Genomic DNA, 27,779 nt, shown 5'->3' on the forward strand with positions numbered 1-27,779 from the left:
GTATATTAAGAGCAAAGACATTACTTTGCCAACAAAGGTCCATCTAGTCAATGTTCTGTTTTTTCCAGTAGTCATGTATGGATATGAGAGTTGGACTGTAAAGAAAGCTGAGCAACAAACAATTTATGCTTTTGAACTGTGGTGTTGGAGAGGACTCCTGAGAGTCCCTTGGACTGCAAGGAGATCCAACCAGTCCATCCTAAAGGAAATCAGTCCTGAATATTCCTTGGAAGGACTGATGCGGAAGCTGAAACGCTAATACTCTGGCCACCTGATGTGAAGAACTGACTCATTTGAAAAGACCGTGATGCTGGGAAAGATTGAAGGCAGGAGGAGAAGGGGACGACAGAGGATGATATGGTTGGATGGCATCACCGACTCAATGAACATGAGTTTGAGTAAATTCCGGGAGTTGGTGATGGACAGGGAGGCCTGGTGTGCTGCAGTCCATGGGGTCACAAAGAGTTGGACTGAACTCAACTGATCAGGTTTTCCAAGTAGGTTTTTTAAAAGACTAGTATTGTGGTGGACCTGCAGTGCCATGTTTAAACTAAAAATGGTAGAACAGAGGAAGTGACAAGGGGCTCATAATTCAGAATGTCTGGTTTCTTTTAAAGAGGTGCCTTCATTGGTGAATCAAACTTTGATAAGATGATAAATATGAAAGTTATTAAGGAAGCAGATTAATCAGTAGACCCCACGAGAAAGATCAAAACTCTCAGAGTTAGATGTGGGGGTGGAGAATATGATTCTAAACTATTCACTTTACTAATTCAAAATAGGGCAAAGGTACTAGCCACAAGTATCCAGACTTTTCCAAGGAATAACTAATAACAGTCTACCCAGTTCGGTTCATGAATGGTTCAGTGGCCAGTGTGTTTGCATCTGCTTCCAGGAGAATGCCTAGACCAATATTCTTCACATTATATACTTCATAACAGTAGATAAGAAAGTTCCATTGCAGGAAAAAAGAAAATGAAATACCTTGTTTGAGATGTTCTAAAAAGACACATGTCATTTTATCTTATGTTCACTCTTTTCCAAATATCACTTAATATAAGATATGTTGATATTTGCAATAAATTCCCCCTTGGTAACTAACTATACTTTATGTATTAGAAAAAGTTATACTAGTTTGGGTATTATAAAACTTGTCAAATTATTGTATTATTGTTTTAATATTCAGTCACCCATTCTTTTATCAATCTTTATTGAGCATAAACTATTTGCTTGGCAATAATTGACGATGAAAAGAAGAAAGGAGATTAAGAAGTAGGTAAAATGGGGGGAGGAATATGTTGATACAATAGAACATGTCGCTCAGTCATGTCCGACTCTTTGCGACCTGTGGACTGCAGCCCACCAAGCTCCTCCGTCCATGGGATTCTCCAGGCAAGAGTACTGGAGTGAGTTGCTATTTCCTTCTCCATGTTGGTACTATATTTGATTCCAAATTATAATGTTTCAAAAGAAACACTTGGTGTATATATATATATATATATATATGTATATATACACATATATATACATATATATATATACACACACACATATGTATATTTGCATTTATGTAGGTGTATATATATATTCTAATAACCTGAAATGGTCTATATTTACAATTAGAGTATCAATTAAATTAATCAGTTAGCTTCTTGACTGATGTTTCTTTAGATAATTCTGATTATCTGTTCTTCACTGAAGTCTGTGTTATTGGCCTCACTGCTTCTCTGGGAACTAAAAATTCGCTGCAAATGTTCAGATCTGAAAAATTCATTCAGTCACACATTGGAATAGAGAGCAAATTTCAATCTTTAAGCTAAAATAGCATTTTCTATTATAAAAAATTAAGCCTAGAATCATTAATTTATTAATAATCTTTTTCTGCTTTGGACAGTAACCAACATTCTGCTGTTTTAACTTGTATTAACTTTATTTGTATTTCTCTAGTAGTGGCCTTTGAACAAGGAAAAAAAAAAAGAACTGTTTGACTCAGTTTTCCCAGTAAAACAGATGCAACTTCTATGACATTTTTAGAAACAGGGATTTTAAAATTACTATGTAGACTGAAATGGATAATTTCTATATTCATAAAGATAATGTCATTTCTCCTAAACCTATGTTCTGCCTTACAAAGAGTTACATGAATCAAACTGCATATTACATATAAAACAATCAAATGAGAAAAACAATACTGACTTTAATAAATCCTTAGCATTATGCTTATTCTGATAATCTCATCTCTTTTTCTTTTTTTTCATCTCTTTTTCTGATCTCAGTGTCATGAATAGTGGTATCATGGGTGCTTGCTTGACAGAAGTTCAGGGTCCTTTGCAAACAAGCTGTCTAGCCTGGCTTCTTCATCTCACCCATCATAACAAGAGTCACCAATGGTGAGTGAGTGCTTGCTTGCTATTTGCTAGATACTCTAGTGAATGCTTTATACACATTTTTTTTTCATATACTCTATCATGAAGCAGGAGTTACTACCCCCATTTTACAGGTAAGAAGACTGAGCTGTAGAAAGATGAAATAACATGCCCAAAGACACACAGAGCTAAGAAATTGCAGAGCTAAGCATGATTAGCTGATTTTCTGAGCATGATTTTCTCTTTTACTTCTAAGCTTTATCTTAACCACTAACCCACTCCACCCTCAATTTTAGCAAGTAATTATATAACTTTACACCACTAGTGGCAGAAATGAGCTTCTATATCTAGTACCCAGTATGAACAATTTATTTTAACATGATTAACCTAGGCAGAAATAACTGAAGTAGCTGTTGCTCCAATTTAACCACTTCAAACTATCAATTAATAGTGTGAAACTTTCTAATTTAAATGGCATAGGAAGCTCAGTGTCTATGCAAGCTCAAGTCTGCCTGTTTCAAGTTGCCTTAGAGACTTATCTGAAATGAAAGAGGTCTCCAGATGGGAAGTGATTCCCGCTCAGAAAGGAATCGCCAATTATGTGTTTATTACATCATTGCAGTTCTAATGTTTGATTTAAATGATATCTAACTTCATATTGAAAGCCACTAAACCTAATCTTTTAATAGGGGGAAAATGCCCAGCCTATCTTGTCTCTTAAATTCTTACATAGATTATAAACACACGAACGATTTAAAATTCCCACCAGCCAGTGATAAAATACTATGACCATTAAGGATACCATAGATTATTAAAGAAATGAGAACATCTGGGGTAAGCTTTGAATGGGGATACAGTTAAACAGAAAGAGGAAAGCTATAAACTTTTTATAAGAAAAGATTCAAAGGGGAATTCAAAAACATTACTATTTCATTCAAGGTTTTACAAATTTATGAGTCAATGATATAACGTTAAAAAGATGCTACCAACCTGCTTATAAAATGTTATTGTCATCAGATATGATGATATTATAATAACAGTAAAATTAAAGGAGATATTTTGCATTATTTTATAAGTGGTTAAAATGTACAAGTGAAAATTATGAGTAACTTTCTAGCAAGTTATAGTGAAAACATCATAAAAATGAATGTATGATAAAACTAGTGCTTCCTAATTATTTCGAGTGAAGAATTTTTCTGATATATACAACGAACAAATAAAATGCAATTTTTTGCCCTACTAAGGTTTGCTTGTCCTTATTCTGTCATGTTCCATACTGTAATTAGGTTCAATCTATCCTCCTGTCCTTTGGGACTAAAACTAGGAGGTCTTTGGAACTCTCACCCAAGAACAATTATTTCAAGTCTAGCCTTAATATTTAATCTTCTTATCTTACAAACAGGCAATACACACAAACAAATCCAGATTTTCTTAATGGACTCTTCAATTATTTTCAGATTTTGCTGACACCTCTTAAGAATAGCCCACTGGAAGCTCGAATGGCATAGTCCACCATACACACCAGTTTCTCAAGAACAAAATCCAAGGCCCAGTCAAATGCAGTCAGTGATCTGGGACTGGTGTATGGGACATGCTGTAAACACCCTTCAGAATCCACCAATTGCAGCTTACCCGGCTCTGTGTTTGAGCTTTTTATCTAGGATCCCATCTCTTGAAACAAGTTTATTAAATACCAAAATGCCAATCACCATGTTGACCTGTCAGACAGAAACAAAGGTTGAAGGGAATCAGGTCCCTGATTTTTCTTGAGAACCCACTTTTATCCATTCACAACCTTGGCAGAATTCTATACTCACAATGGTAGTGACCAGAAGCCCTTCTCAAATATTTTATAAGTGCATACAGGAAAACAGGGCAATTTACCAGTAGTGTTAGTGTCCATCTCTTAAAGGATTCCCGTGAGTTGGCTAGGTGGGTTACTTTAATGTTCTGAAGTATTTTCAGCCCATTTACTGTCCATGTTTTGCAGTTAACACTGAGGAAATTAATATTGCACGGCCTAACTTTTAAATTGCCATATTATGCCAATCTAGCATTCTTTTCTCTGAATCATCCCTGAATAAAACAAATGGACTAATGAGCTTTACACTATGTCTGGGTATCAGAAGATTTTGTCTTGCAAAGTGCAGCCAGGGTGAGTCCTGCCAGGCAAAGGTGCTAAGGTTTGTCATTGCCCGGAACTGGGAGAACAGAATGCCTCAGTTCTTCGTGCTGCGCAACTGTTTTCTCCCATGAGACTGGGGGCATTTTAGTGCACCTTGGTTTTCTGGACAAAGGGAAAAGGCTATTCAATTCACCAGCATCCTTTCAGACGGACACTTACACTAATTTTTATAATGTGCTCTATTGAACCAGTCTCAGCATCTCTAAGACTCTTCTATCCATTTAAAAGGTCTCTTGCATAACACAGCTGAGATGAAATCACACATATTCATCTTTCTCAAGTCAAACTGTAAAATGCTGTAGAGAGAGCTGTGGTCTAGTTGCAGCGGCTTTATTATAAGTGTGCTGGGTTCTCTAACCTACTGGCACTTCCTGATAAAGGAATCCAGTACAATGCTGAAACCAAGATAATCGAGGAAAAATATTTTCTCCTTTTTGCCTTCCTGTCCCTTACCCTCCACGGTCAAAAGAATCTTGGTGCGACACCCACTGCAAATGGTGAAGCCTGTATATTGCAACTAGTAGCTTGTGAAAAATATGTTTTAAATGAAGCAGGATGACTAGTTAACAAAAAAGAAACTTCTACTCCTCCAATATACTTTGAGCAGATGGAATATAAAGCTAGAGTCTGCTTAATGACTGGTGTAAAGAAGATCCAAAGAAACTGTTAGGTGAAGACTTAGAAGGGGCCACTCTTCATAGCTCCCTAACAAGATAGCATTTGATCAAGCGCAAGTCTGACTCATCTTCGTATATCTATATTTGAACTAAAAAAACTGTACTCTGTGGATTCTATTAATCTACAATTTAAACATGAGAGAATTCATCACCACTCCAAAGACCTTTTGTCTTTCAATTATACACATACTCATTGTTTCTTCACTTTAGGGTTATGTGTATATTAATCTAGAAGCCTAGGGAAGTAATTCAGTCGATTAAATAAAAATTCAATGCAGTGGCTAGAACTATGTCTGATAGTTTTAGTTTTCCTATGCTCTTCTAACACTCATGCCTAGATTGTTCTTGTAAATCACCAAGTTTCTGCTCCCTTTTATAATTTAGAGGAGGAAGAACAAACTTTAAAGAAAGAAAACCACATAGAGCTATTAAGAAAGATATCTCCAGCTTCCAACTTATTGAATGATTCAAGAATCGAAAAGGTAACTTTTCAATTAGAAATCTGATTGTACAGTGAAATGCATCTTTGTATTTAACTCAGATTGTTTCTTTTTTCTCTGACATTTTTCAAAGATTTATTAGATAAGAAAGATCTGTAATCAATAAATTCAGAGACACAGAGGAAAGGCAAGTTTGTGGAAAATTTTCATGTTCCTATAAATAAACATGCAAAGGAATTATTTTGTGATTCAAAAAAGAAAAATTTATAAAACTTCATGCATAAATATGGTAGGGGTTCTCAACTAGAGGGGGGTGACTTGTACCCTCAGTGAACACTGCAAAATCTCTGGAGACATTTTCTGATTATTACAACTTGAAGGGTACCATTGCTATTTAGCAGGTAGATGCCAGTGGTTCTGATAAATACACAGGACAGCCCCACAACAAAGAAATGTCCAGTTCTAAACATCTGTAGCAGTGAGGAGGAGAAACTTTGACACATGAACATACACTTTCTTGTTGATATTTGGTGTCAGCTCCAGACACCAAATTAAGAGATTTGAATAATTATGTAGATCATATTATGAAAGTATAAAGGTGTAATAGTGTAAAGGTGAAATAATAATAAATGAGGAAATTCTATATGTTAACAAGGAAGAATTTACTGAAACTTACTCACACTTCTTCACAAATGTGAAATTCCTGAAAGAGAAATCCCATACTCTCATACTTAGTATTCGTCAGGCTTCAAAATAAGAATATTTTAGTGTAATAAAGCACTGGATAGACATCAACATTAAAATTTAAGTAACAATTCATCAAACTTTAAAATTTCTGCACAATCAATACGAAAGTGTCACTCTAATGGAAGCAAAGTAGACTTTCTTTGTTAAGAAAAACAATTAAGCTGATTTTGGTGTTTACCAGGACAACAGCAGCTGCAGGTCCCACAAAGGCGTAGAGTAGACCTCCTTCAAGAGAGAGCCAGCAACTGGAAAGAACATCAGATAAAAACTAACACCAATTAGTGACATGTATTAGATCACTAACATGTGATACAAATAGCTTGGACTATGTGCTTAGTCTTGGAATTCTGGCATATTTCAAAGGTTCATAGTTTTTTAAAAAATACATGGAAGATATGACAAAAAGCTAAAATTAGCATACTTGGTGAGTAACATATACCACATACCTCTCACAGGAAAGAAACTCTGATTATAAGGCTTTACTGTCAGGCAGTTAAAACATTTTAGACAAATTACTGTTGCAGTGAGATTTTTACAGTGACTTTCAGTACAAACGTAACTATTAAGTTATGCAAAATGCTGCTTTATATCCATTATGGAATTTTTCAAGTATACTCTAAAGCAGGAACGGCGTGTTTTTAGAGACTTATACATGCCATTTACCTGTTCTTCCTTGAGGCCATTGAGATAGTGGAAGATATTGGTTTAAAAGCCATCATTGTAGGGAACAGATAATCTACATTTTGCAGGTTTTTTTTTTTTCTTTCTTCCAATTTTACTTTTTCCCAGACTGCTAAAAAATCACTAAAGATAAGCTTTTGAATGAAAATAAGTCTAGCTGTGTTTGTTTCAATTACTAGATTCCCCAAGAAGTGCAGGTTTTCATGGACAAAGACAGTAACCATTTAGGTACAAATGCTCATTCTGTCACAGCAAAGGATGTCAAGAGGTCTTCCGGATCAGAGTCATGTCTACCACTTCATGCACCTCTCCTTGACCTCTGACCCTTTCATATTAGCTCTCAGTCCCCTGAATCAGCATGCTGCCTCCAAAATGAACAGCAATCAACAATCAACAATACCTGGGGCTTCCTTGGTGGCTCAGTGGTAAAGAGTCCACCTGCCAACGCAGGAGACCCAGGTTCGATCCCTGACCCAGGAAGATCGCACAGGCCACAGTGCCACTAAGTCTGTGCGCCACCACTGTTAAGCCTGTCCTCAAGAGCCCGGGCGCTGCAACTATTGACCCCACGTGCTGAAACTACTGAAGCCATTGCTCCCTAGAGCCCATGTTACGAAACAAGAGAAGCTCCCCCAGTGAGAAGAACCACAGCTTGAGATGAGCTCCTGCTCACCGCCACCCGGGAAAAGCCCGTGAAGCAACAAAGACCCATCACAGCCAAAATAAATAAACCAACTTATTAAAAAGAATGCTTAACAATACTGTTCTCTCCTCTTCTAAGAACTTTTTTATATTGGCTGTGGTGGTGGTTACATGATTCATGCATTTGATAACTCACAGAATTATATACATTTAATAGTGGATGCTACCATGTAAGTCAGTGTGTATGTATGTGTATGTGTGTGTGTGTGTGTGTGTGTGTGTGTGTGTGTGTGTGTGTGTGTGTGTGTTTTCAAAGTCTGCATCTAGTTATTGCTCCTTGGTCATAACAGCAAATTAATAAAATTCTACTTTCCCACTTTGAGATCAACAATTTAATGTCTATTTTTAAAACAAAACACCTAGAGGAAAAGCCCTTAGGTATGACAGAACACTTCAGTTTGGCGTCTGCAAGACTGCTACTAAACTTCTGCAGTTTTGTGTAAATTCATCTTCAAATTGGTACTCTCCTGCTTGTACTGTATTCATTTTCAATCATACACTCCTTGAGAGCTGGAACTGTGCCATCTATAATCCTACTTCTTTCCATATCCCCACCACAGTGGCTTTCAAAAAGAGTCATGCTATTTCGAAACATAATAGATTAAAGATAACAGTGCTATAGGAAGAGAGCTCTACAGCATACACTATCAGTTCCATCCCGTAGGTTATATGAGAAAAGTGCTCTGATGATGTTAGTTCTTGCAATTCTTTGGAAGTTTCCTTGGGGTGGCAGGTCCAGTGGCGTCTCTTGGCACACTTTCTACTTAGATGAACCCACCAAGGGCCTAATTAGCCCCAAATCCTATCTCTAACCCGAGGATAATTAAATAGGATATCTCCTTTTAAGACTTACACTTCTAACAAGATGCCATCCTTCTCCCCATTCTCAGCTGTCTCCTCTACTTTAAAGAGCAGATGAAGCAAAATATGAGACTGTACTGCTTTACAGTTGAAATATTACATATAAACTTGACAAATTCTCCCACGGAATGTTCTCAGTATTACAGGTCTGATTAGGGTAGGCTGGTACCACATCCCCCTTTTACTCCCTTCTAATTTCTTCTGTAGCCTGGGCATTCTATAATGTGATCTACGGATCCCCTGGCCTTTGAATTTGAATACATATCTCCCTAATACAGTAACAAAACTTGAAGTAACATGATAAAATATGGTTGCTGCCAGTATATATTATCATCTGTGAAATCAGAAGCTCAGATCAGAGTCCTATTTTAAAATGTAAACGTGTCAAGATTTATCCAGGTCTTTAAAAATGCATCTGAGATGGAACATGCAAAGTAAATATAGAAATATTTTACAAATTATGATTCTACTTAATCATTAATACTGGAATGACCTATATGGGAATATAATATAAAAAAAGAGTGCAAATGTGTATATATATATATATATATATATATATATATATATATATATAACTGATTCACTTGTTATACAGCAGAAACTAACAGAACGTTGTAAATCAACTATATTCCAACAAAAATTAATTTCAAAGAAAGAAAGAAATTAAGACTCTGGTGTTACAAAGAAACGGGAAATTGAAAGAATTCTGAACAGCCCTGCAGCATTTAATGCCGAACTTTTGTGCATTTAAGGCACCTTACATCATTCCTCGTAATGTGACTTCAACCACTGTTAATGACTCAGTGACAGAGTACAAGCCATCAGCAGTGCCAGCCAAGACTAATGAAGCATATTTGACAGTTTACTTAATTATAAATAAGATTTGTCACCGTGGACGGACTTACTAGTGATCAGTGCCATATCCTTTTGTCCTGGTGAAGCCTACGGATGTGGCCACCACTAAAGCTGGTAAACCTGCAAGAAAAGCATTGTCACATTTCACATTTGGCTACCACCACTGTGCACACAGGCTCAAGCAAAGCCAGGAAAGACCTGGGACTCCAAAACTGGAGGAACTACCTATGGATGGATCACTTTACAAAGCAGTAGAAATTTTTTTCCAAGTACAAAAATATGAGCATGATAGCTGGGTTTTTAAGTCAGTGCATTTCTCTGATGTTGCTAGGTTACCACTGCATTTGACATGGGTTTAAAAGAAACTCATAACAGAGATTTAGTATATCTTTTTAAGTTATTTTTTCCCTAGGGGTTTACATTCCTATAAAGGAATTTATAGTTATAAAATCAGAAAGGCAAAAAAAAAAAAAAAGAAAACAATGGATGTTCTGGGGTGATGGAATATCACGGAAGTGGAATGTACAGTTGACCTCTTATTGATCCACATCAAGCTGTACTTGTAATAAGACAGAAAAAATATATCTCATCATTTAACTCTTTATGATTTACTTATACTAACAAGAATGTAGGAACAAGGTTAAGGGCCCTGAGGAATGGGCTTCCTACCCATCCTCTTTTCACAATCCTGATTGAAGGTCAGAGATTTATACCAATTTTTCTTCATGAACCTCTAGGTAGGTAACACTCCATGCCTTAGTCCCTCTTGGCATTCAAGTGCCAGCATCCCTGCAGCAACTCTGACCTGACATCTTTTACTTTATGCTTCTATGAATCATGCTTACCTTGCTCAAGTTCAACAGAAACTCCCTGTGTTTGGTGAGTGGGATTCAGTCTGACCTAAGCTGCTAACTTTTTTTTTTTAAAGTTCTAGAAGACCATGCTTTTTTTCAGGAAGCCCATGCTTGTTTTTTTCCAATTGAAAAGTTCATCTTCTGATCATCTACCTGTGTCCCCTCCACTCATCATTTTCCCTCCTATCATTTTTCCTTATTCTGGCTATTTTCTTCTGGAAATTTTCAAATGATACCACACCCCTTCACGAGGTTTAAATGATGGGAACCCCAAGGGACACAACATTTTTTTAAAACAAATACTGGTCTGTGTGTGTGTGTATATATAATATATACATATACACATACACATAATATATAAAGTATATGTGTGTGTATGTATATTTATACATGTGTATATATACACATGTGCATGCATGTGCGTGCACACACACATATGTAAAATATCTCCTCCCTTTTTCTTTTCTTCCTTCTGTCCTTCTCCTTTTCAATATAGTTGACTTTTTTGATTGACTAGACCAAGTTTGTCAGAAAAAAATTCTCTTCTTGGTCCTAAGCTGAAAAGCTAACAGTCTTCATTCCATATAATTCAGATTAATTTTTTTCTAAATGATTATGTTGTACTTTGCCATCATGAAACTCATATGCCACTATTCTGCCCACTCTCAGACTTCCTCACAGTCTAGAACCACTGGTTTAGCTTTTACACTACCCAGAATAGTTTAATATTAGCTGTAAACCTGGAGACCCTATAAAGCTGTACACCCTTCTCCTCAAGATCACCTTTGGTGATGATGCTAAATAATTTAGCTAAGGTTCCTGTAAATTGCTATTCTTCATACTGCAAGGGAAGCCTTCATTTCTCTACATACTGTAGTTCTTGGATCTAGTCAAACCCTGATTCAATACCATTCCAGCTTTAGATGGTCTTTATCATGAAATTCAGACAAAAATTGTTACACAGTGTAAGAATATTGCATTCTCCAGTATCTTCTTAATGGCTTTCCCACTTGCCTGTGCAGACACAGTAGCCCCTGGCTGAAATCTGATGGATAACCTTGGTGCTCTTGGTCTTGTGTTTTTCTAGAATGAATTATTCTGACATGGTAATAAGTCCACTTATTTGTGATTCTTCAGGCTACCTCTAGCATTCATTTGTTATATCTTTGGTCCAAATTTCCTCATTTTTTTTTAGTGCAAGTCTTTTGAAACTCAAAGACAAACGTGAAAAAATCCTGAGCTTTTCCTAAAACTAGTTCTTTAATTAATTAATTCTAATTAAAGTAAATGAATTCATTAATTCGAGTTAAACTTTAGAACTGGCCCTCTGAAATGTATAGGTCCTCCAGATTCCCATTTCATATGGCACTGTGCAAGGAACGTTTTCTAATGAAAAATTAATTCATCCTCATCCTGTCAGCAATTTTTGTGTTTCCTTTGAGAACTCCACGGACTAGCCATGTGGTTTCATTCATGGTCTAGATGGCTTTCTCTTGTGTCGTGAATAGCTCTCTTGAAATGGACTCTTCAAGGCTTTCTTGTGGGCAGTACAAGGTTAGTGTATAAGACAAGAACATCATGTTTTGAGCACTGAACTTCTTAAGACATTTTGCATTTTCAGAACCTATAGTAGAGAATAGTTCTGATTTCTTGCTTGTAGATACCTTAGATCTCATTTACTACCATGTGGGCACTATTGATTACCAACTGACCAGCTACGTGGCCATCCAGTATTCACTCTTTTTAAAGTTCCACAACCTCAAAGAATGTTCCAATGTGACTAATATACTATATTTCCACTTCGACATACTGAATTAGACACAAAGAAAAATAGCCTGGGGATAATCACAGTTTCCAACTTCATTCATTACAGCAGTGTTCAAAGTCATTTTAACAAGAGTACAAAAGGGAATAGCAATATGCTTACCCCATCCAAGGCACAAAAAGCGTTTCCTTATAAGCCGTGTTCTAATTTTTCCGGTTACAGCCATATATGATTGCCACGCTTCAGTCAAAACCCAACAGAATGAAGCCAGGAAGAAAAAGTGCAGAAATGCTGTGGTGGTCGTACAGATGCTCTGTGGAAACAGAAAAGACTCAGCTCAACACGGTGGAGGATCATGTGTCTTTCAGGGGGTTGTTAATCTCCAACTCATTGCTTTTACTTCAAATATCTACTTCTTTGTGACAGAATAATTGTTTACAGAAATTAGAAACCCTGGAGTCTTTAAGTATACAGTATCTTACAGAATAAAAGTTCTAATGTCATTCAATTCTTTATGAGAAGAAGCTTGAATGTAAATTTAAACTCAAGGGAGATTAAAATTACTACTTTCCTTGATGTTTTTTGTCTTGAATCATAATTATGGGGATGGTCCTTTCTTTGGTTTAATATAAGTTACAGACATCTTGCATAATTCTTTTGGCTACACTGTTCATCCCTCCTTTTAAACCAATAATGCTTTGCTGTTTTATCTGTTGATGTTCAGATTATCTCACCACAGTTTCTCAAAAGAAAAAAAATTACTTTGCTTTCATACAATGTGATATTCAAAGTATAAGAGCAAAGTACAAAATGAGGTTTGGCTAATAGCCTAGAACACAAATAACATACGTATTTTAAAGTACTCAATACATTGTGTGTGTGTGTGCACAGTCGTCAGTCATGTCCGACTCTTTGCATCGCCATGGACTGCAGCCCACCAGGCTCCTCTGTCCATGAAATTTTCCAGGCAAGAATACTGGACTGGGTTGCCATTCCCTTCTCTAGGGGATCTTCCCGACCCAGGGATCAAACCTCTGTCTCTTTGCGTCTCCTGCCTTGGCAGGTAGCTTCTACCATTGCACCACGGGGGAAGATACTTACTTAACACATTGCTCTGTGTTATTATACATTGCTCTGTGCTATTATATTATAAGGTGTGTCATGATCAAATCATTTTGAAAAACTAATCTAGTCACTGGCCATGATTTCATAGATATGTTTCTTTCTGTACTTAATCAATTAACTGTGTCACCATTAGTTACTTATGACTCATCTGCAAAGATGAGCAGCTTCATTTGGCTAAAGGCTGCTACTTGCTTCATTACTGGTATAATTTCTTTGTGTAAATCTTGTTAAAATGTAAGTCTTTGTAAACTTTCCTTTGTCGGTTTCAGTCTTGATTATTTCCAAAAATTGAAAAAAGGAAAACATGGAGCTACAAAAAAGATCACTTAAATCTCATAACAAAGAATTAAAAGTATTAATACAATCCCACCCTTCTCCCTCCACTCTGATCCACTGTCTTTAATACCTTAGCCCAAATTATTCATGTTTTTAATTCTTTCAAAATTCACCAGATGATCAGTCCTTCTTATCCTACAGAAAGACCTTGATCATGTTTATCTCATCAGGTTGTTTTAATGAGGAGGGATAATATACAGATGCTGAGTAGGACTATAGTAGGCACTCAGCAAGTGCTTAACCAATTATGACCACAGTCATCATTATTTTAAGTAGAACAAAAAAAGGGTGTTATCAGTTTTCAGCATGGGGTTCCTTATCGCATGTGGTACTAAATATACTTGGTGCTTAAGCTTATTCTTATAAAACTAATAATTTTCAGTCTGAGAAAGTCATGGATTTCCAGCATCCTCTTCCTCATCAGTTTACTCCTGTTTCAGCCAGAATGTAGGCGATTTACCCAACTCTGATTCCTTCTGTACTTGAGACACTGAGACTTTTTCCAAGTTGAAGTTTAAACGTCTGCAGGCTGCTTACTTTGCTCATTCCTGATCTGCAGTCTCTTGCAGATTTGAACTTCAAAGATAACTTTTCATTCCATTTCTGGACTAGTTGCATGTTATAATTTACGTGGCCTTTCTTTCCATCCTTTTGGATCACCTCAGTAGGTTGTGTTTATTGATTTATAAACTGTCAATACAGGGTTATCAAAAACAATGTAAAATCCTGAATTATTTAAATGCTAAGTTTTCACTTTCCTGCATTGGAGAAGGAAATGGCAACCCACTCCAGTGTTCTTGCCTGGAGAATCCCAGGGACGGGGGAGCCTGGTGGGCTGCCATCTATGGGGTCGCACAGAGTCGGACACGACTGAAGCAACTTGGCAGCAGCAGCAGCAGCAGCAGATGCATGGAAATTTTGTAAGAAATAATAAAATGCTCAAGATCTCAATACAGAGACTTTTAATTTGCTCTCTCTATATTATGTTTATTAGTTTGGGATTTCCTTTAATTCTGATACAAATTGACATACTACTAATAAAAATAATTTGGGGCTATTGACATTCATATTTTAATAATTCATGTCTCTCTTTACAAAGATATGGCCACAACATGTAGGGGAAATAAATAGTAACTAGAGAAGTAAGACCCTATGGGTGACTGCATTCTACTATGGTCAGGTGAATATTCATAAATGGCTAGAAAGTGCTCCAAGTATGGAGTTAAGCTGTCTCAACCTAAGCAAAGTGTATATGTGAATTGAGAGGTCTAAAGTCAAGGGTGCAGCAAAAACCCATGATGCTGGGAGAGAGAAGGAGCTACATTCTGCTTTATTATCATATGAAGGGTCAGTATAAAGTCAGATACCACACTTCACGAAACACACATTGATCTTTCTACTAGTATGGTGAGGGAGGAGGGAGGGGGGTTCAGGATGGGGAATACATGTATACCTGTGGTGGATTCATGTTGATATATGGCAAAACCAACAAAATATTGTAAAGTAAGTAACCTCCCATTAAAATAAATAAATTTATATTAAAAAAATAAAATAAAATGAACAAAAATATAAATAAAGTACAACTTTTATAAATAGCAATCTTCAAGTAAAGTCTGTTATTTGCACATTTGTTACATCAGTTTCCACAAAGTGGCTATTCTAAGTTTGGTGCTCAGGATTTTTTAATTTCTTCTCTGGTAGAACCTAAGTCCCACCTCGGTAACCCACAGAGATCAACCATCCTTTGGATCCTGCAGATTTTTCCACTTATAAAGTCAAACTTTGACGTTCCTTTTCTGCAGATGGCAAGTGTTGACATCTTGCCATCTGCTCACCTCTTCCTACCCAGATACACTAAGGTGACCTTTGCTCTCACACGGTCTTCTCATTCAGCCTGGGTGTCTGCTCTCAGCTCCACCGCAGCTGGGAGTTCACAGCTCACCACTCCGAACACAAGACCCACCGGCTCCTCCAGCTCCTCAGTCAACTTTTCGACTCCTCGCCAAACCTCAGTGTGGTCCTGCTCTGCAAATGACGAGTGTTGCTGACAAACATTAGAAAGCTTGGAACGGTACTTAAAGTGGAAAAATGATGGTGGTTTATACCATAGACTTCACATACACTCTTAATCCCAAATCCATAGGAATGATAGAAAATGTTTCATAAAATGACTGGAAAGAAAAATATGTAAACAGTGGTAGACTAACTACTACAAGGAGTGCCTGAAAAACAGAAAGCCAATGAAGGCAGGATGAATACCAGGGTTAAAGCCACCCATTAGGAGCAGAGATTAAGACGTGGAAAGTAGGAGATTTAAGATATATGGATGGCACAGAAGTTCAACATCTGTTTAAAAGTATTTTCAGAGGGGAGAAAAAGGGAATTCTGGGGAAATGGAGCATTTAAAGAAATCTTATGGGGAAATTTCTCAATAATATTAAAGATTCTTTAGCTGCAAGATAGCTAACACACACACACATACACCCACCCTAAGATATATTGCAATGAAATTTGTGAACATTGGTGGATTCATGTCAATGTATGGCAAAACCAATACAGTATTGTAAAGTAAAATAAAGTAAAAATAAAAGTTTAAAGTATGAAAAAAAAGAATAAAGAGAAAATCTTAAAAGCTGTCAGAATCCAAAGGAAGATCACTTACAAAAGGATAAGAATCAAAATGACATCAGACTCCTTGTGAGCAACCCAGGATACAAGAAGACAATAGACTATCTTTGATACTTTAAGGGAAAATAACTTTGTTGAATTCAACACATAGCAAAACTATTATTCAAGAAGAGGTAGAAATAAAGATATTTTTAGAATGATAAGGAACTTTGAAGTTTATTACCTTAAGATTCTCTCTGAAAGAATTGCTAGACAACATAAACCAATAATAATAAGAAATCCAGAAGTGCAGAATGAGACAAAAGCTAGTCTCATGAATATCAATATTAAAATATATTCAGTCTAAACAAATGCTTATTAAACAATAAAAAATATATTGATAACATAGCCACTTGGTTATAAAACTCAATTTATATCCAAAAATAAACTCAGTCTTATTTTATCTGCAGGAATATTTCAGATACTGATTAACTCTAGATTAGAAAAGGATGTTTGAACATCTATGTTAATAATGTTAAGGTTACCACAAAACGCAGGAACAAATAATACATTTGCAAAATAGTAGAAAAATAGAACTAAGAAAAATTTACCAGTCCAATTAAAGGTAAGCAAAAGGACAACTAGAAAATATAATAAACAGAAAAATCAAATGATGGTACAGAAATTTCCAATTATAGAAATCACAATAAATAGGAGTGCTTTAAATTCACTAGTTAAAAGTTAAGAATTTTTATCCTGGATAAAAAAATCCAGTAATGAATTTATAAGAGACCTCAAATGCAATGACATAGGAAGACTGAGAATAAAGAGATGAAAGAGCTATATTAAGCAAATGCTAATATGCAAAAATCAGATGTCACGATGTTAATATTGAAAAGAGCATTAAAAGAGATGAAGGACTTTTCATACTGACAAAAGGAGCAAGCCATAAAGAAGTTTCCAAAGTAACATATATCTATGAAACTCATAAAAATTTTCCAAAGTCAGTTCAGTTCAGTCGCTCAGTCGTGTCCGACTCTTTGCGACCCCATGAATCACAGCACACCAGGCCTCCCTGTCCATCACCAACTCCCAGAATTCACTCAGACTCACATCCATCGAGTCAGTGATGCCATCCAGCCATCTCATCCTCTGTCATCCCCTTCCAAAATATATGAAACAAATATACAGATATACTGAGAAAACTGCAAGGATAAATGTCAAACTAAGTTTAAAATGAAATACAACCTATAGCTCTCAGAAAGTCATGGAAAAAGTGGAGGAAAATAGTAATATGGAATACTATGACAATCATAAAAGTGATTAATCTTTTAAAAATATTATAGATAAGAAACAGAGCATGTGCAATTCTTTAAAATGCAAATAGAATATTTTCAGAAGTTAACTAGTCCTAGGACAGAAAGGAGAATAAGATAAACTTCAGAAGTTTGATAACACATAGAACATTTTTGCAAACTACAGTACAATGAATTTAGAAATCAACATTAAAATTCTGTACATCTTGGGGGGGGACTTTTAATAACTAATTATTTAAAGAGAAATTAATATCCAAATTACAAACTATTTAGAACTGAAAAACAAAAGAAAAATTTGTGCAATTTTGGTATGACAGTACTCAGGGTTGTAAAAGCTTTAGATAGAAAACAATACAAAATGAAAATAAATAGGCCACTTAAAGAAATCAGAAGGAATTTAACACAGGCAAAAGCAGAAATTACAAATGAAAAATCTTAAAGACAGTAAAATTGACCCATAAAATCTAAGCTGATTTGAGAGGCTGACAAAGCAGCTAAATCTTTGGCTATTGTGATTTTTTTTTTGAGGGTAGAGGAGAATGAAAAATAAGTGACACTGGGAATATAAAAAGTTTTTTAAATTATCATAAAAGAACAGCAGGCACTGTATATATAAAATTGAAAACCTACGTAAGATGGACATTCTTCAAGGAAAACATAAATGATCTAAATAAGACTGAGGGATGAAATATTAATCTTACATAAAATGGAAAGTTAATAAAATGTAATAAAAGAAATCTTCAAAAATGATAAAAATTGCAGAAAATTTTACAGGCAAATTCTAACAAATGTATATATAAGCCCCATTTTATAAAATATTACCAGGTCAAAAAAATAAGAAAAAGATTAGATGTACCTGACTCATTTGACAAGGCTAGTGTAACAATGACACCGAAATGAACAAGAAAAATATAAGCTTTGATACTTTCACTTATCTACATAAATGTGAAAATATTAAGTAAAAGATAAAATCTATAGATACAGAAAAAAGATAATAAATCACTATCAAGTAAAAGTGTGTTTACTAAACCAGGATGATTTCAATATTAAAAATGTCCTCAATATAATTTATTATATTAACAGACTAATGAAGACAAGTGATCATATCAATAAATGTGAAAGAATTTGATAAAATTCCAGTTATCACTCAAAATATCTTCATTACATATTATGAATAAAGGAGAACATTCATACTTCATAACTATTATCACTCCAAAACTATGATGAAAATTGTACTTAACAGTGAAATATCAGAAGCAGTCCCATCGCAAATAAAAGCAGTATGGCCAACATCACCTCAACTATTCTAAGTTGTTATACGAGGTCCTCACCAAAAGAATACAAGAGAAAGCAATGTGAAAGGAAGAAATCATGTTGTCATTATTTTATAAATATATCTCCTTACTAGAAAACACAAGAGGATCAATTTTTTTAAACAATGGAAACAATAAGGAGAATCAAGAATGTGGCTGGAAATGAGATCAGCAAAGTTGTGTTGTACAATGAGATCAATACAGAAAACTAACTTCCTAATGCACCAACAATGTCCACCGGAAAATGTAATATGAAATACATAATGAATCATGAAAGATTCATATCTCTTCTCCTTCCCACGCCGTGTTGAAATGACCAAGTTTCAAGCCCCAGGAAAAAAGAGACTAGGTTGAAGATAGGAGTGCTGACATTCAGAAGATGCTGAGCGAAGAAGGGGTGACTGACTTAGAGTGGCAGAGAGAGTTACATCCTAAGTGCTTGTAGGGGGTAGACAGCGGGGGTGGAAACGAAAACTGTAATGGAGCCAATTCACTCTGAAGACCTTCTGTGGGTTTAACACTTACACATAACACTTTACTCCTCCAGAAGCAGAAGGAGGACCTAGTTTTGCATGGGACTGAAAAAGAGCCAGGTTGGCTGAAAAATCTGCATACAGAAGAGCTGAAACTGTTCCCTTCCTGCTCAGGGCAGCCTAGTGTAGTCACAGTGAGGTTTAGTTTCCGGAAAATTCAGCGGCTGGGTTCTGAATCCAGACACCAGTTTCATTAGGGGTACAAGGCAGATACAAATGTCTGCATTAACTATTGGCTCCTCCCTCTAATTCTCCTTCATTTCTACTCTCAAATTGCCAGCAGGTCAGAGGTTAAATTTCTCCCCAAAAGGGGAAAATTCTTCATACTCTGGCTCATCTTTGATTAACATACTACACGACCTTTCAAAAAAAATCCATCGACCATAGTAGAGAGCTTCAAGTCACTTTTGAGGACCTTGCTTTTATATATAAATATACAGTCAAGGATAATCAGATAGCTGAGGTTATCTTCCAACATGAGAGGAAGAACAACAAAGCCAAGCAAAGAAAAAAAAAGAGGAGTGAGGAGAGAAAATAGGGGCAACCAAAAAATAAAAACTTCTAAAACAGATTGAGTTATTCAGAAGCCTGATAAAAGATATTGCACCAAAAACCAAAATCGCTAGGGAAAGATTATCAGATGAAAGAAAAATTCCTTATTCATATTAACAACTACAAAACACCTCAAATACATTTAAAAAAATGTACAGGAGGTTTACATAGAAAATTATAACATTTAATAGAAGAACATTAAACAAGACATTACTAGCATGTGAGATTAGTGCAATTGTGCGGTAGTTTGAGCATTCTTTGGCATTGCCTTTCTTTGGGATTGGAATGAAAACTGACCTTTTCCAGTCCTGTGGCCACTGCTGAGTTTTCCAAATTTGCTGGCATATTGAGTGCAGCACTTTCACAGCATCATCTTTCAGGATTTGAAATAGCTCCACTGGAATTCCATCACCTCCACTAGCTTTGTTTGTAGTGATGCTTTCTAAGGCCCACTTGACTTCACATTCCACGATGTCTGGCTCTAGGTGACTGATCACACCATCATGATTATCTTGGTCGTGAAGATCTTTTTTTGTATAGTTATCCTGTGTATTCTTGCCACCTCTTCTTAATATCTTCTGCTTCTGTTAGGTCCATACCATTTCTGTCCTTTATCGAGCCTATCTTTGCCTGAAATGTTCCCTTGGTATCTCTAATTTTCTTGAAGAGATCTCTAGTCTTTCCCATTCTGTTGTTTTCCTCTATTTCTTTGCATTGATCACTGAGGAAGCCATTCTTATCTCTCCTTGCTATTTTTTGGAACTCTGCATTCAGATGCTTATATCTTTCCTTTTCTCCTTTGCTTTTCATTTCTCTTCTTTTCACAGCTATTTCTAAGGCCTCCCCCAGACAGCCATTTTGCTTTTTTGCATTTCTTTTCCATGGGGATGGTCTTGATCCCTGTCTCCTGTACAATGTCACGAACCTCAGTCCATAGTTTATCAGGAACACTATGTATCAGATCTAGTCCCTTAAATATATTTCTCACTTCCACTGTATAATCATAAGGGATTTGATTTAGGTCACAGCTGAATGGTCTAGTGGTTTTCCCTACTTTCTTCAATTTGAGTCTGAATTTGGCAATAAGGAGTTCATGATCTGAGCCACAGTCAGCTCCCGGTCTTGTTTTTGAGAACTGTATAAAGCTTCTCCATCTTTGGCTGCAAAGAATATAATCAATATGATTTTGGTGTTGACCATATGGTGATGTCCACGTGTAGAGTCCTCTCCTGTGTTGTTGGAAGAGGGTGTTTGCTATGACCAGTGTGTTCTCTTGGCAAAACTCTATTAGCCTTTGCCCTGCTTTATTCCGTACGTATTCCAAGGCCAAATTTGCCTGTTACCCCAGGTGTTTCTTGACTTTCTACTTTTGCATTCCAGTCCCCTATAATGAAAAGGACATCTTTTTTTGGTGTTAGTTCTAAAAGGTCTTGTAGGTCTTCATAGAACTGTTCAACTTCAGCTTCTTCAGTGTTACTGGTTGGGCATAGGCTTGGATTACTGTGATATTGAATGGTTTGCCTTAGAAACGAACAGAGATCAAAGAATCCTCAAACTACTGCACAACTGCACTCATCTCACACGCTAGCAAAGTAATGCTCAAAATTCTACAAGCCAGGCTTCAGCAATACATGAACCATGAATTTCCAGATCTTCAAGTTGCTTTTAGAAAAGGCACAGGAACCAGAGATCAAATTGCCAACATCTGCTGGATCATCAAAGAAGCAAGAGAGTTCCAGAAAAAAACATCTACTTCTACTTTATTGACTATGTCAAAGCCTTTGATTGTGTGGATCACAATAAACTGTGGAAAATTCTGAAAGAGATGGGAATACCAGACCACCTGACCTGCCTCTTGAGAAACCTATATGCAGGTCAGGAAGCAACAGTCAGAACTGGACATGGAACAACAGACTGGTTCCAAATAGGAAAAGGAGTATGTCAAGGCTGTATATTGTCACCTTGCTTATTTAACTTATATGCAGAGTACATCATGAGAAACGCTGGGCTGGAAGAAGCACAAGCTGGAATCAAGACTGCCGGGAGAAATATCAATTACCTCAGATATGCAGATGACACCACCCTTATGGCAGAAAGTGAAGAGGAGTTAAAAAGCCTCTTGATGAAAGTGAAAGAAGAAAGCTCAACATTCAGAAAACTAAGATCATAGCATCTGGTCCCAGCACTTCATGGGAAATAGATGGGGAAACAGCGGAAACAGTGGCTGACTTTATTTTTCTGGGCTCCAAAATCACTGCAGATGGTGATTGCAGCCATGAAATTAAAAGATGCTTACTCCTTGGAAGGAAAGTTTTGACCAACCTAGACGGCATATTAAAAGGCAGAGACATTACTTTGCCAACAAAGGTCTGTCTAGTCAAGACTATGGTTTTTCCAGTGATCTTGTATGGATGTGAGAGTTGGACTATAAAGAAAGCTGAGTGCTGAAGAATCGATGCTTTTGAACTGTGGTGTTGGAGAAGACTCTTGAGAGTCCCTTGGACTGCGAGGAGATCCAACCAGTCCATTCTAAAGGAGATCAGTCCTGGGTGTTCATTGGAAGGACTGATGCTAAAGCTGAAATGCTAATACTTTGGCCACCGCATGCGAACAGTTGACTTATTGGAAAAGGCTCTGATGCTGGGAGGGATTAGGGGCAGGAGGAGAAGGGGACCACAGAGGATGAGATGGCTGGATGCCATCACCGACTCGATGTACATGCGCTTGAGTGAACTCCGGGAGTTGGTGATGGACAGGGAGGCCTGGCGTGCCCCGATTCATGGGGTTGCAAAGAGTCGGACACGACTGAGTGACTGAACTGAACTGAAACAAGACATAAATAGATGGAAAATATGTACATGAATTGGGAGCTTCAATGTCATGTAAATGCCAATCTTCCCCAAATTGATAAATATGCTCAGTGCAATTCCCATCAAAATTTGTTAAGCTTGGTAAGTCAATTTTAAGTTATGGAGAAAACCAGATATAAAGAATTGTCTAGAAGTCTAAAATGAAGAATAAAGCAGGATAGAGGTTTTCCTAAAGGCATAAAACAGAATAACATATAATCAGATGATTACCACCTGTACCAGGCACACAATGCTTTAGAGACACTAAATAACTTGGCCAATGTCTCATGGTTACGAAATGAGGAGGAGGGGTTAACACTGACTCTAGAGCTTGTGAAAATTGCTCAGTCTGTCTGATTCTTTGTGGACCCATGAGCTGTAGCCTGCCAGGCTCCTCTGTCCATGGAATACTCCAAGCAAGAATACTGGAAAGGGTAGCCATTCCCTTCTCCAGGGGTCCTTCCTGACCCAGGGATCAAACCCCAGTCTCCTGCATTACAGGCAGATTCTTTACCATCTGAGACAGCAGGGAAGCCCCCAGAGTTTGTGCACTTCCTCAACTACCATAAGTACACTGCCTTTAGATGATATTTTTTGCTCATTAATAGCCTAATCCTCAGTTTTTTTCATTCTTTTCAGGCCTCAATTTCCTCCTAACTCTTACATCAGATGAGTTTGCCTTCAACATTGCTGATGAGGTACAGACCACCAATAGTACTGACACTCTTCATATTCCCTGGGACCCTTAGCTTCCTCTACACCCTCCTCCTTTCCAGAGCTGATGTAATAGAGCTAAGACAAAGGTTCACACACTGCTTCGTTTACTGTAAAAATGAGGATACTGACAGCACCTACATTGTAGGATTGTTGCAAAGATTAAATTGATATGATCTATGTGAAGAGCTTGATACACAGTAATTACTCTGGAACTTACATCTGGTCAACTCTATACTCTCTCCCTTTAATTAACTCCTATATGCTTATAAACATAATCTCCTAGCCTACAAATCTGTTAAAATATTTATCTTCAACCAACAAACTAATCAATCAACCTTCTTTTTATTGCCTTTTTTTTGCACTGGTTCTCATTGGGTTGTTTTCTCTCTTTCCAACTGTCAAATTTCTTGAAAGGATAATCTATCTATCAATTTATGACCAGCTAATGCATTTTCTTCCTGTCATCCAGCATCAGCCCTGAATTGCCCTTCCACAAGAATCACCCACAACTTCCTAATTTCCAAAGCTCATGAATGAAATTTCTTTTCAGTTTGCCACAAAACTTTGGACCTCAACATTCTCCCTTGTGAATCATGAGATCTTTACTATATGACCCTTAAAGGCTTCCCTAGCTCTTAAATTCTACAGAATTATGAAACTCTCTAATGAAAGATTTTATCAAGATACTTCTTCTTGAACTAATGTAGTTCTTAATTAACTTTGGACATTTATGTTTTCCCAGTAAATTATTGGGACTTCCCTGGTGGCTCAGTAGTAAAGAATACATGTGCGAATGCAGGAGGCAAAAAAGATGTGGGTTTGATCCACATGAAGTTTCCTTGGAGTAAGAAACATCAACTCACTCCAGTATTCTTGCCTGTGAAGTCCTGTGGACAGAGGAGCCTGGCCGGCTTCAGTCCATGGGGTCACTAAAGAGTCAGACACGACTTAGTGGTTAAACAACAAATTATCCATTTCATATATATTTTCCAATGTCTTACTATCTGATTGTTTATAATGTTCTCATAAGTTTTAAGAAATACCATTTGTTTATTTCTAAGATTGCATATCTGTTACTTCTTACTAGGTTTATCAAAGATGTCTGTTTTACTAATTTATTTCAAACCTTAATGATTCTTTAATTCCAACTTGAAAAATTTTTTACATTATTACAGTGATGAATTTTTCAAAGTGTGAAATATAATTATTTACTCTCTTCATTTGGCAGATCTTCAAAAATTCTAAGAACAAAATACTGTGTTTACCTTATTTTCAACATTCAAATAAATCAGAGAGAAGGGTGTTAACTCTGAAAAGTAAGTAATCTTAGAAAATTATTTTACAAATGTTTCAAAAAGCTAACGAGAAAAAATGCTTTTGATGAGAGATACATGATATAATAAAACATCCATGGAATAGAGAATGCAGATAAACCTGATTTTGTTACAAACATGAAAAACAGAATATTAAGATGAAGCATTCCAGTAAAATACTTATAAACTCTCAAATGCTATCAATATCTCTATACTTTAATTGCAGTATTTATGGAAAAATCAAGAATTATTGCAGTGATCACATTTTAGCAACATTAGACAAAGTGAAATAATCTTTACTATAAACAAATTCTTGTTTGAATTGTTTTCACTTTCCTGTATTCACACACGGAATTGTCCATAATAAATGAATTATAAATATGTATACTTTGCTATTACCATGCAATAAAACATGTACAAGACACATACAATCTAATTTTTGGATGCACCTATAACTCTTTCCATATGAATATTGCTATGGAAAGAAATTACAGCTCATCACCATCATGATTTCCAAAGACAGTTCTTTCGAGGCTACACTAATAACTTCCTATTTATAGTATTCAGAAAGTGGTAGTTCTTAGACTAAAATGAATTATTGTGAGGATGAAATAAGATTATGGATAAAAAGGGTTTTACAAAAAGGAAATAAGTAACCACACATACAGTAAGTACACAATAAAATTCTAGGTGCTAATTTGGCAAAACAGACTTATATAAAGATGTTTTACTACATTGTAAAAGACGAAGAGAAAACTAACTTGTCAAGACTCTCCTCTGTCTTAAACATCAATTTTACAGCAATGCTACCGTGTCAATATTTATGACCAAATGAAGCCCCAGGAGGTTGCGTCTGTAGCTGCACAGGTAGCAGGTGAAGAAGCATGGGATCTTTTCATGCAATACACTGCCTTGTGCTGAAAAGGACCTGATTTCACTAATATTTATAAATATAAATATGGTGTTACCATATCATTTCAAGCCACCAAAAATTCTTTTTGAAATTAGTGTATAGGTTTTAAATAAACAGATGTTACTAGAAACTAACAAGATGATATTATATGATTTGTCCTCACTGTTCAAATCACTATCAACTCAAACAAAAAAATGCACCATTTAAAAGTATAACTTATCAGTAACAAACTTTGGTGAGGATGTAGAAGAGGGAACCCTAGGACACTCTTGGTGGGAACGTAAGTTGGCGCAGCCATTGTGGAAAACAATATGGCAGTCTCTCAAAAACCTAAAAGTAGAGCTGCCCTATGATTCGCCAATTCCACTCCTGAGTTTATGTCCAAAGAAGATGAAAACACTAATTCTGAAAGGTACATGCACCCCAATATTCACTGCAGCATTATCTACAATAGCCAAGATATGTAAGCAATCTAAGTTTCCCTCAACAGATGAATGGATAAATACTACTCAGCCATAAAAGCAAATGAAATGTTGCCACTTGCTATAACATGGATGGACCTGGGGTATCATGTTTAGTGAAATGTCAGATAGGTAAAGACAAATAATGTATATTACCACTTATGTGTGGAATGTAAAAAATAAAACTAAAGAATATATAAAAGAAAACACAAATAGACTCACATATATAGAGGACAATCTCGTGATTAAAAGTGGGGATAGTGCTGGGGCAGAAGCTGGGGACTAAGAGTTAGGCAAGCTAAAATCTTAGGTAAACTACAAGGACATATTGTACAGCACTGGGAATCCAGCCAATATTTTTAAGTGGAGTGTAATCTAGAAAAAGATTGCATCAGTATATTGTACACCTGAAACTAATACAGTAATGCAAGTGAAGTGAAGTGGCTCAGTCATGTCTGACTCTTTGCAACCCTATGGACTGTAGCCTACCAGGCTCCTCAGTCCATGGGATTTTCCAGGCAAGAGTCCTGGAGTGGGGTGCCATTTCCTTCTCCAGGGGATCTTCCCCACCCAGGGATCAAACCCAGGTCTCCCACATTGTAGGCAGATGCTTTACCATCTGAGCTACCAGGGAAGCCATAGTAATGTAAATCAGCTATATTTTAATCAAAAGAAAAAACTGCTGAGAGTAGATTTCATATTAAGTCCTCTATCAAACAAAACAACAACAAAGGGACACAGGCAACTTTGGAAAGCGTTTGGTGTATCCACTACCTTGATGGTGCTGATGGTGTCATGAGTATTTGTGTATCTTTAAACTCCTCATATTGTGCACATTAAGTATGTACAGTGCTTTATTTATCAGTTAGATCTCAATAAAGCTGTTCTATAAAAGCATAATTCTTGTTATACAGATTTCATTGACACATATGCAAATATTGAATGGGATGAATCAATAAAACCAGTAAGCACTATGGCCTTCAGTTCAGTTCAGTTCAGTTCAGTCGCTCAGTCATGTCCGACTCTTTGCGACCCCATGAATCGCAGCACGCCAGGCCTCCCTGTCCATCACCATCTCCCGGAGTTCACTCAGACTCACGTCCATCGAGTCCGTGATGCCATCCAGCCATCTCATCCTTGGTCGTCCCCTTCTCCTCCTGCCCCCAATCTCTCCCAGCATCAGAGTCTTTTTCAATGAGTCAACTCTTCGCATGAGGTGTCCAAAGTACTAGAGCTTCAGCTTTAGCATCATTCCTTCCTAAGAAATCCCAGAGCTGATCTCCTTCAGAATGGACTGGTTGGATCTCCCTGCAGTCCAAGGGACCCTCAAGAGTCCTCTCCAACACCACAGTTCAAAAGCATCAATTCTTCAGTGCTCAGCCTTCTTCACAGTCCAACTCTCACATCCATACATGACCACAGGAAAAACCATAGCCTTGACTAGGTGGACCGTAGTCGGCAAAGTAAAGTCTCTGCTTTTGAATATACTATCTAGGTTGGTCATAACTTTTCTTCCAAGGAGTAAGTGTCTTTTAATTTCATGGCTGCAGTCACCATCTGCAGTGATTTTGGAGCCCCCAAAAGTAAAGTCTGACACTGTTTCTACTGATT

General features: G+C 36.6%; 1 protein-coding gene across 1 annotated transcript in view; it reads right to left on the reverse strand.

Annotated features, from left to right (window-relative positions):
• Positions 1 to 27,779, reverse strand: part of ADGRB3 (adhesion G protein-coupled receptor B3) — an 881,864-nt gene that overhangs the window by 54,194 nt on the left and 799,891 nt on the right. Inside the window, exons 19-22 of the mRNA XM_052651548.1 lie at positions 12,296 to 12,446; positions 9,565 to 9,634; positions 6,594 to 6,660; positions 3,999 to 4,084 (exon numbers count right to left, since the gene is read on the reverse strand). Of these exons, the coding sequence (XP_052507508.1) occupies positions 3,999 to 4,084; positions 6,594 to 6,660; positions 9,565 to 9,634; positions 12,296 to 12,446 (374 nt within the window). The remainder of the gene's footprint in view (positions 1 to 3,998; positions 4,085 to 6,593; positions 6,661 to 9,564; positions 9,635 to 12,295; positions 12,447 to 27,779) is intronic.

This window comes from Budorcas taxicolor, chromosome 14 (genome assembly GCF_023091745.1).
Source record: "Budorcas taxicolor isolate Tak-1 chromosome 14, Takin1.1, whole genome shotgun sequence".
In the NCBI taxonomy this organism is placed as follows: domain Eukaryota; kingdom Metazoa; phylum Chordata; class Mammalia; order Artiodactyla; family Bovidae; genus Budorcas; species Budorcas taxicolor.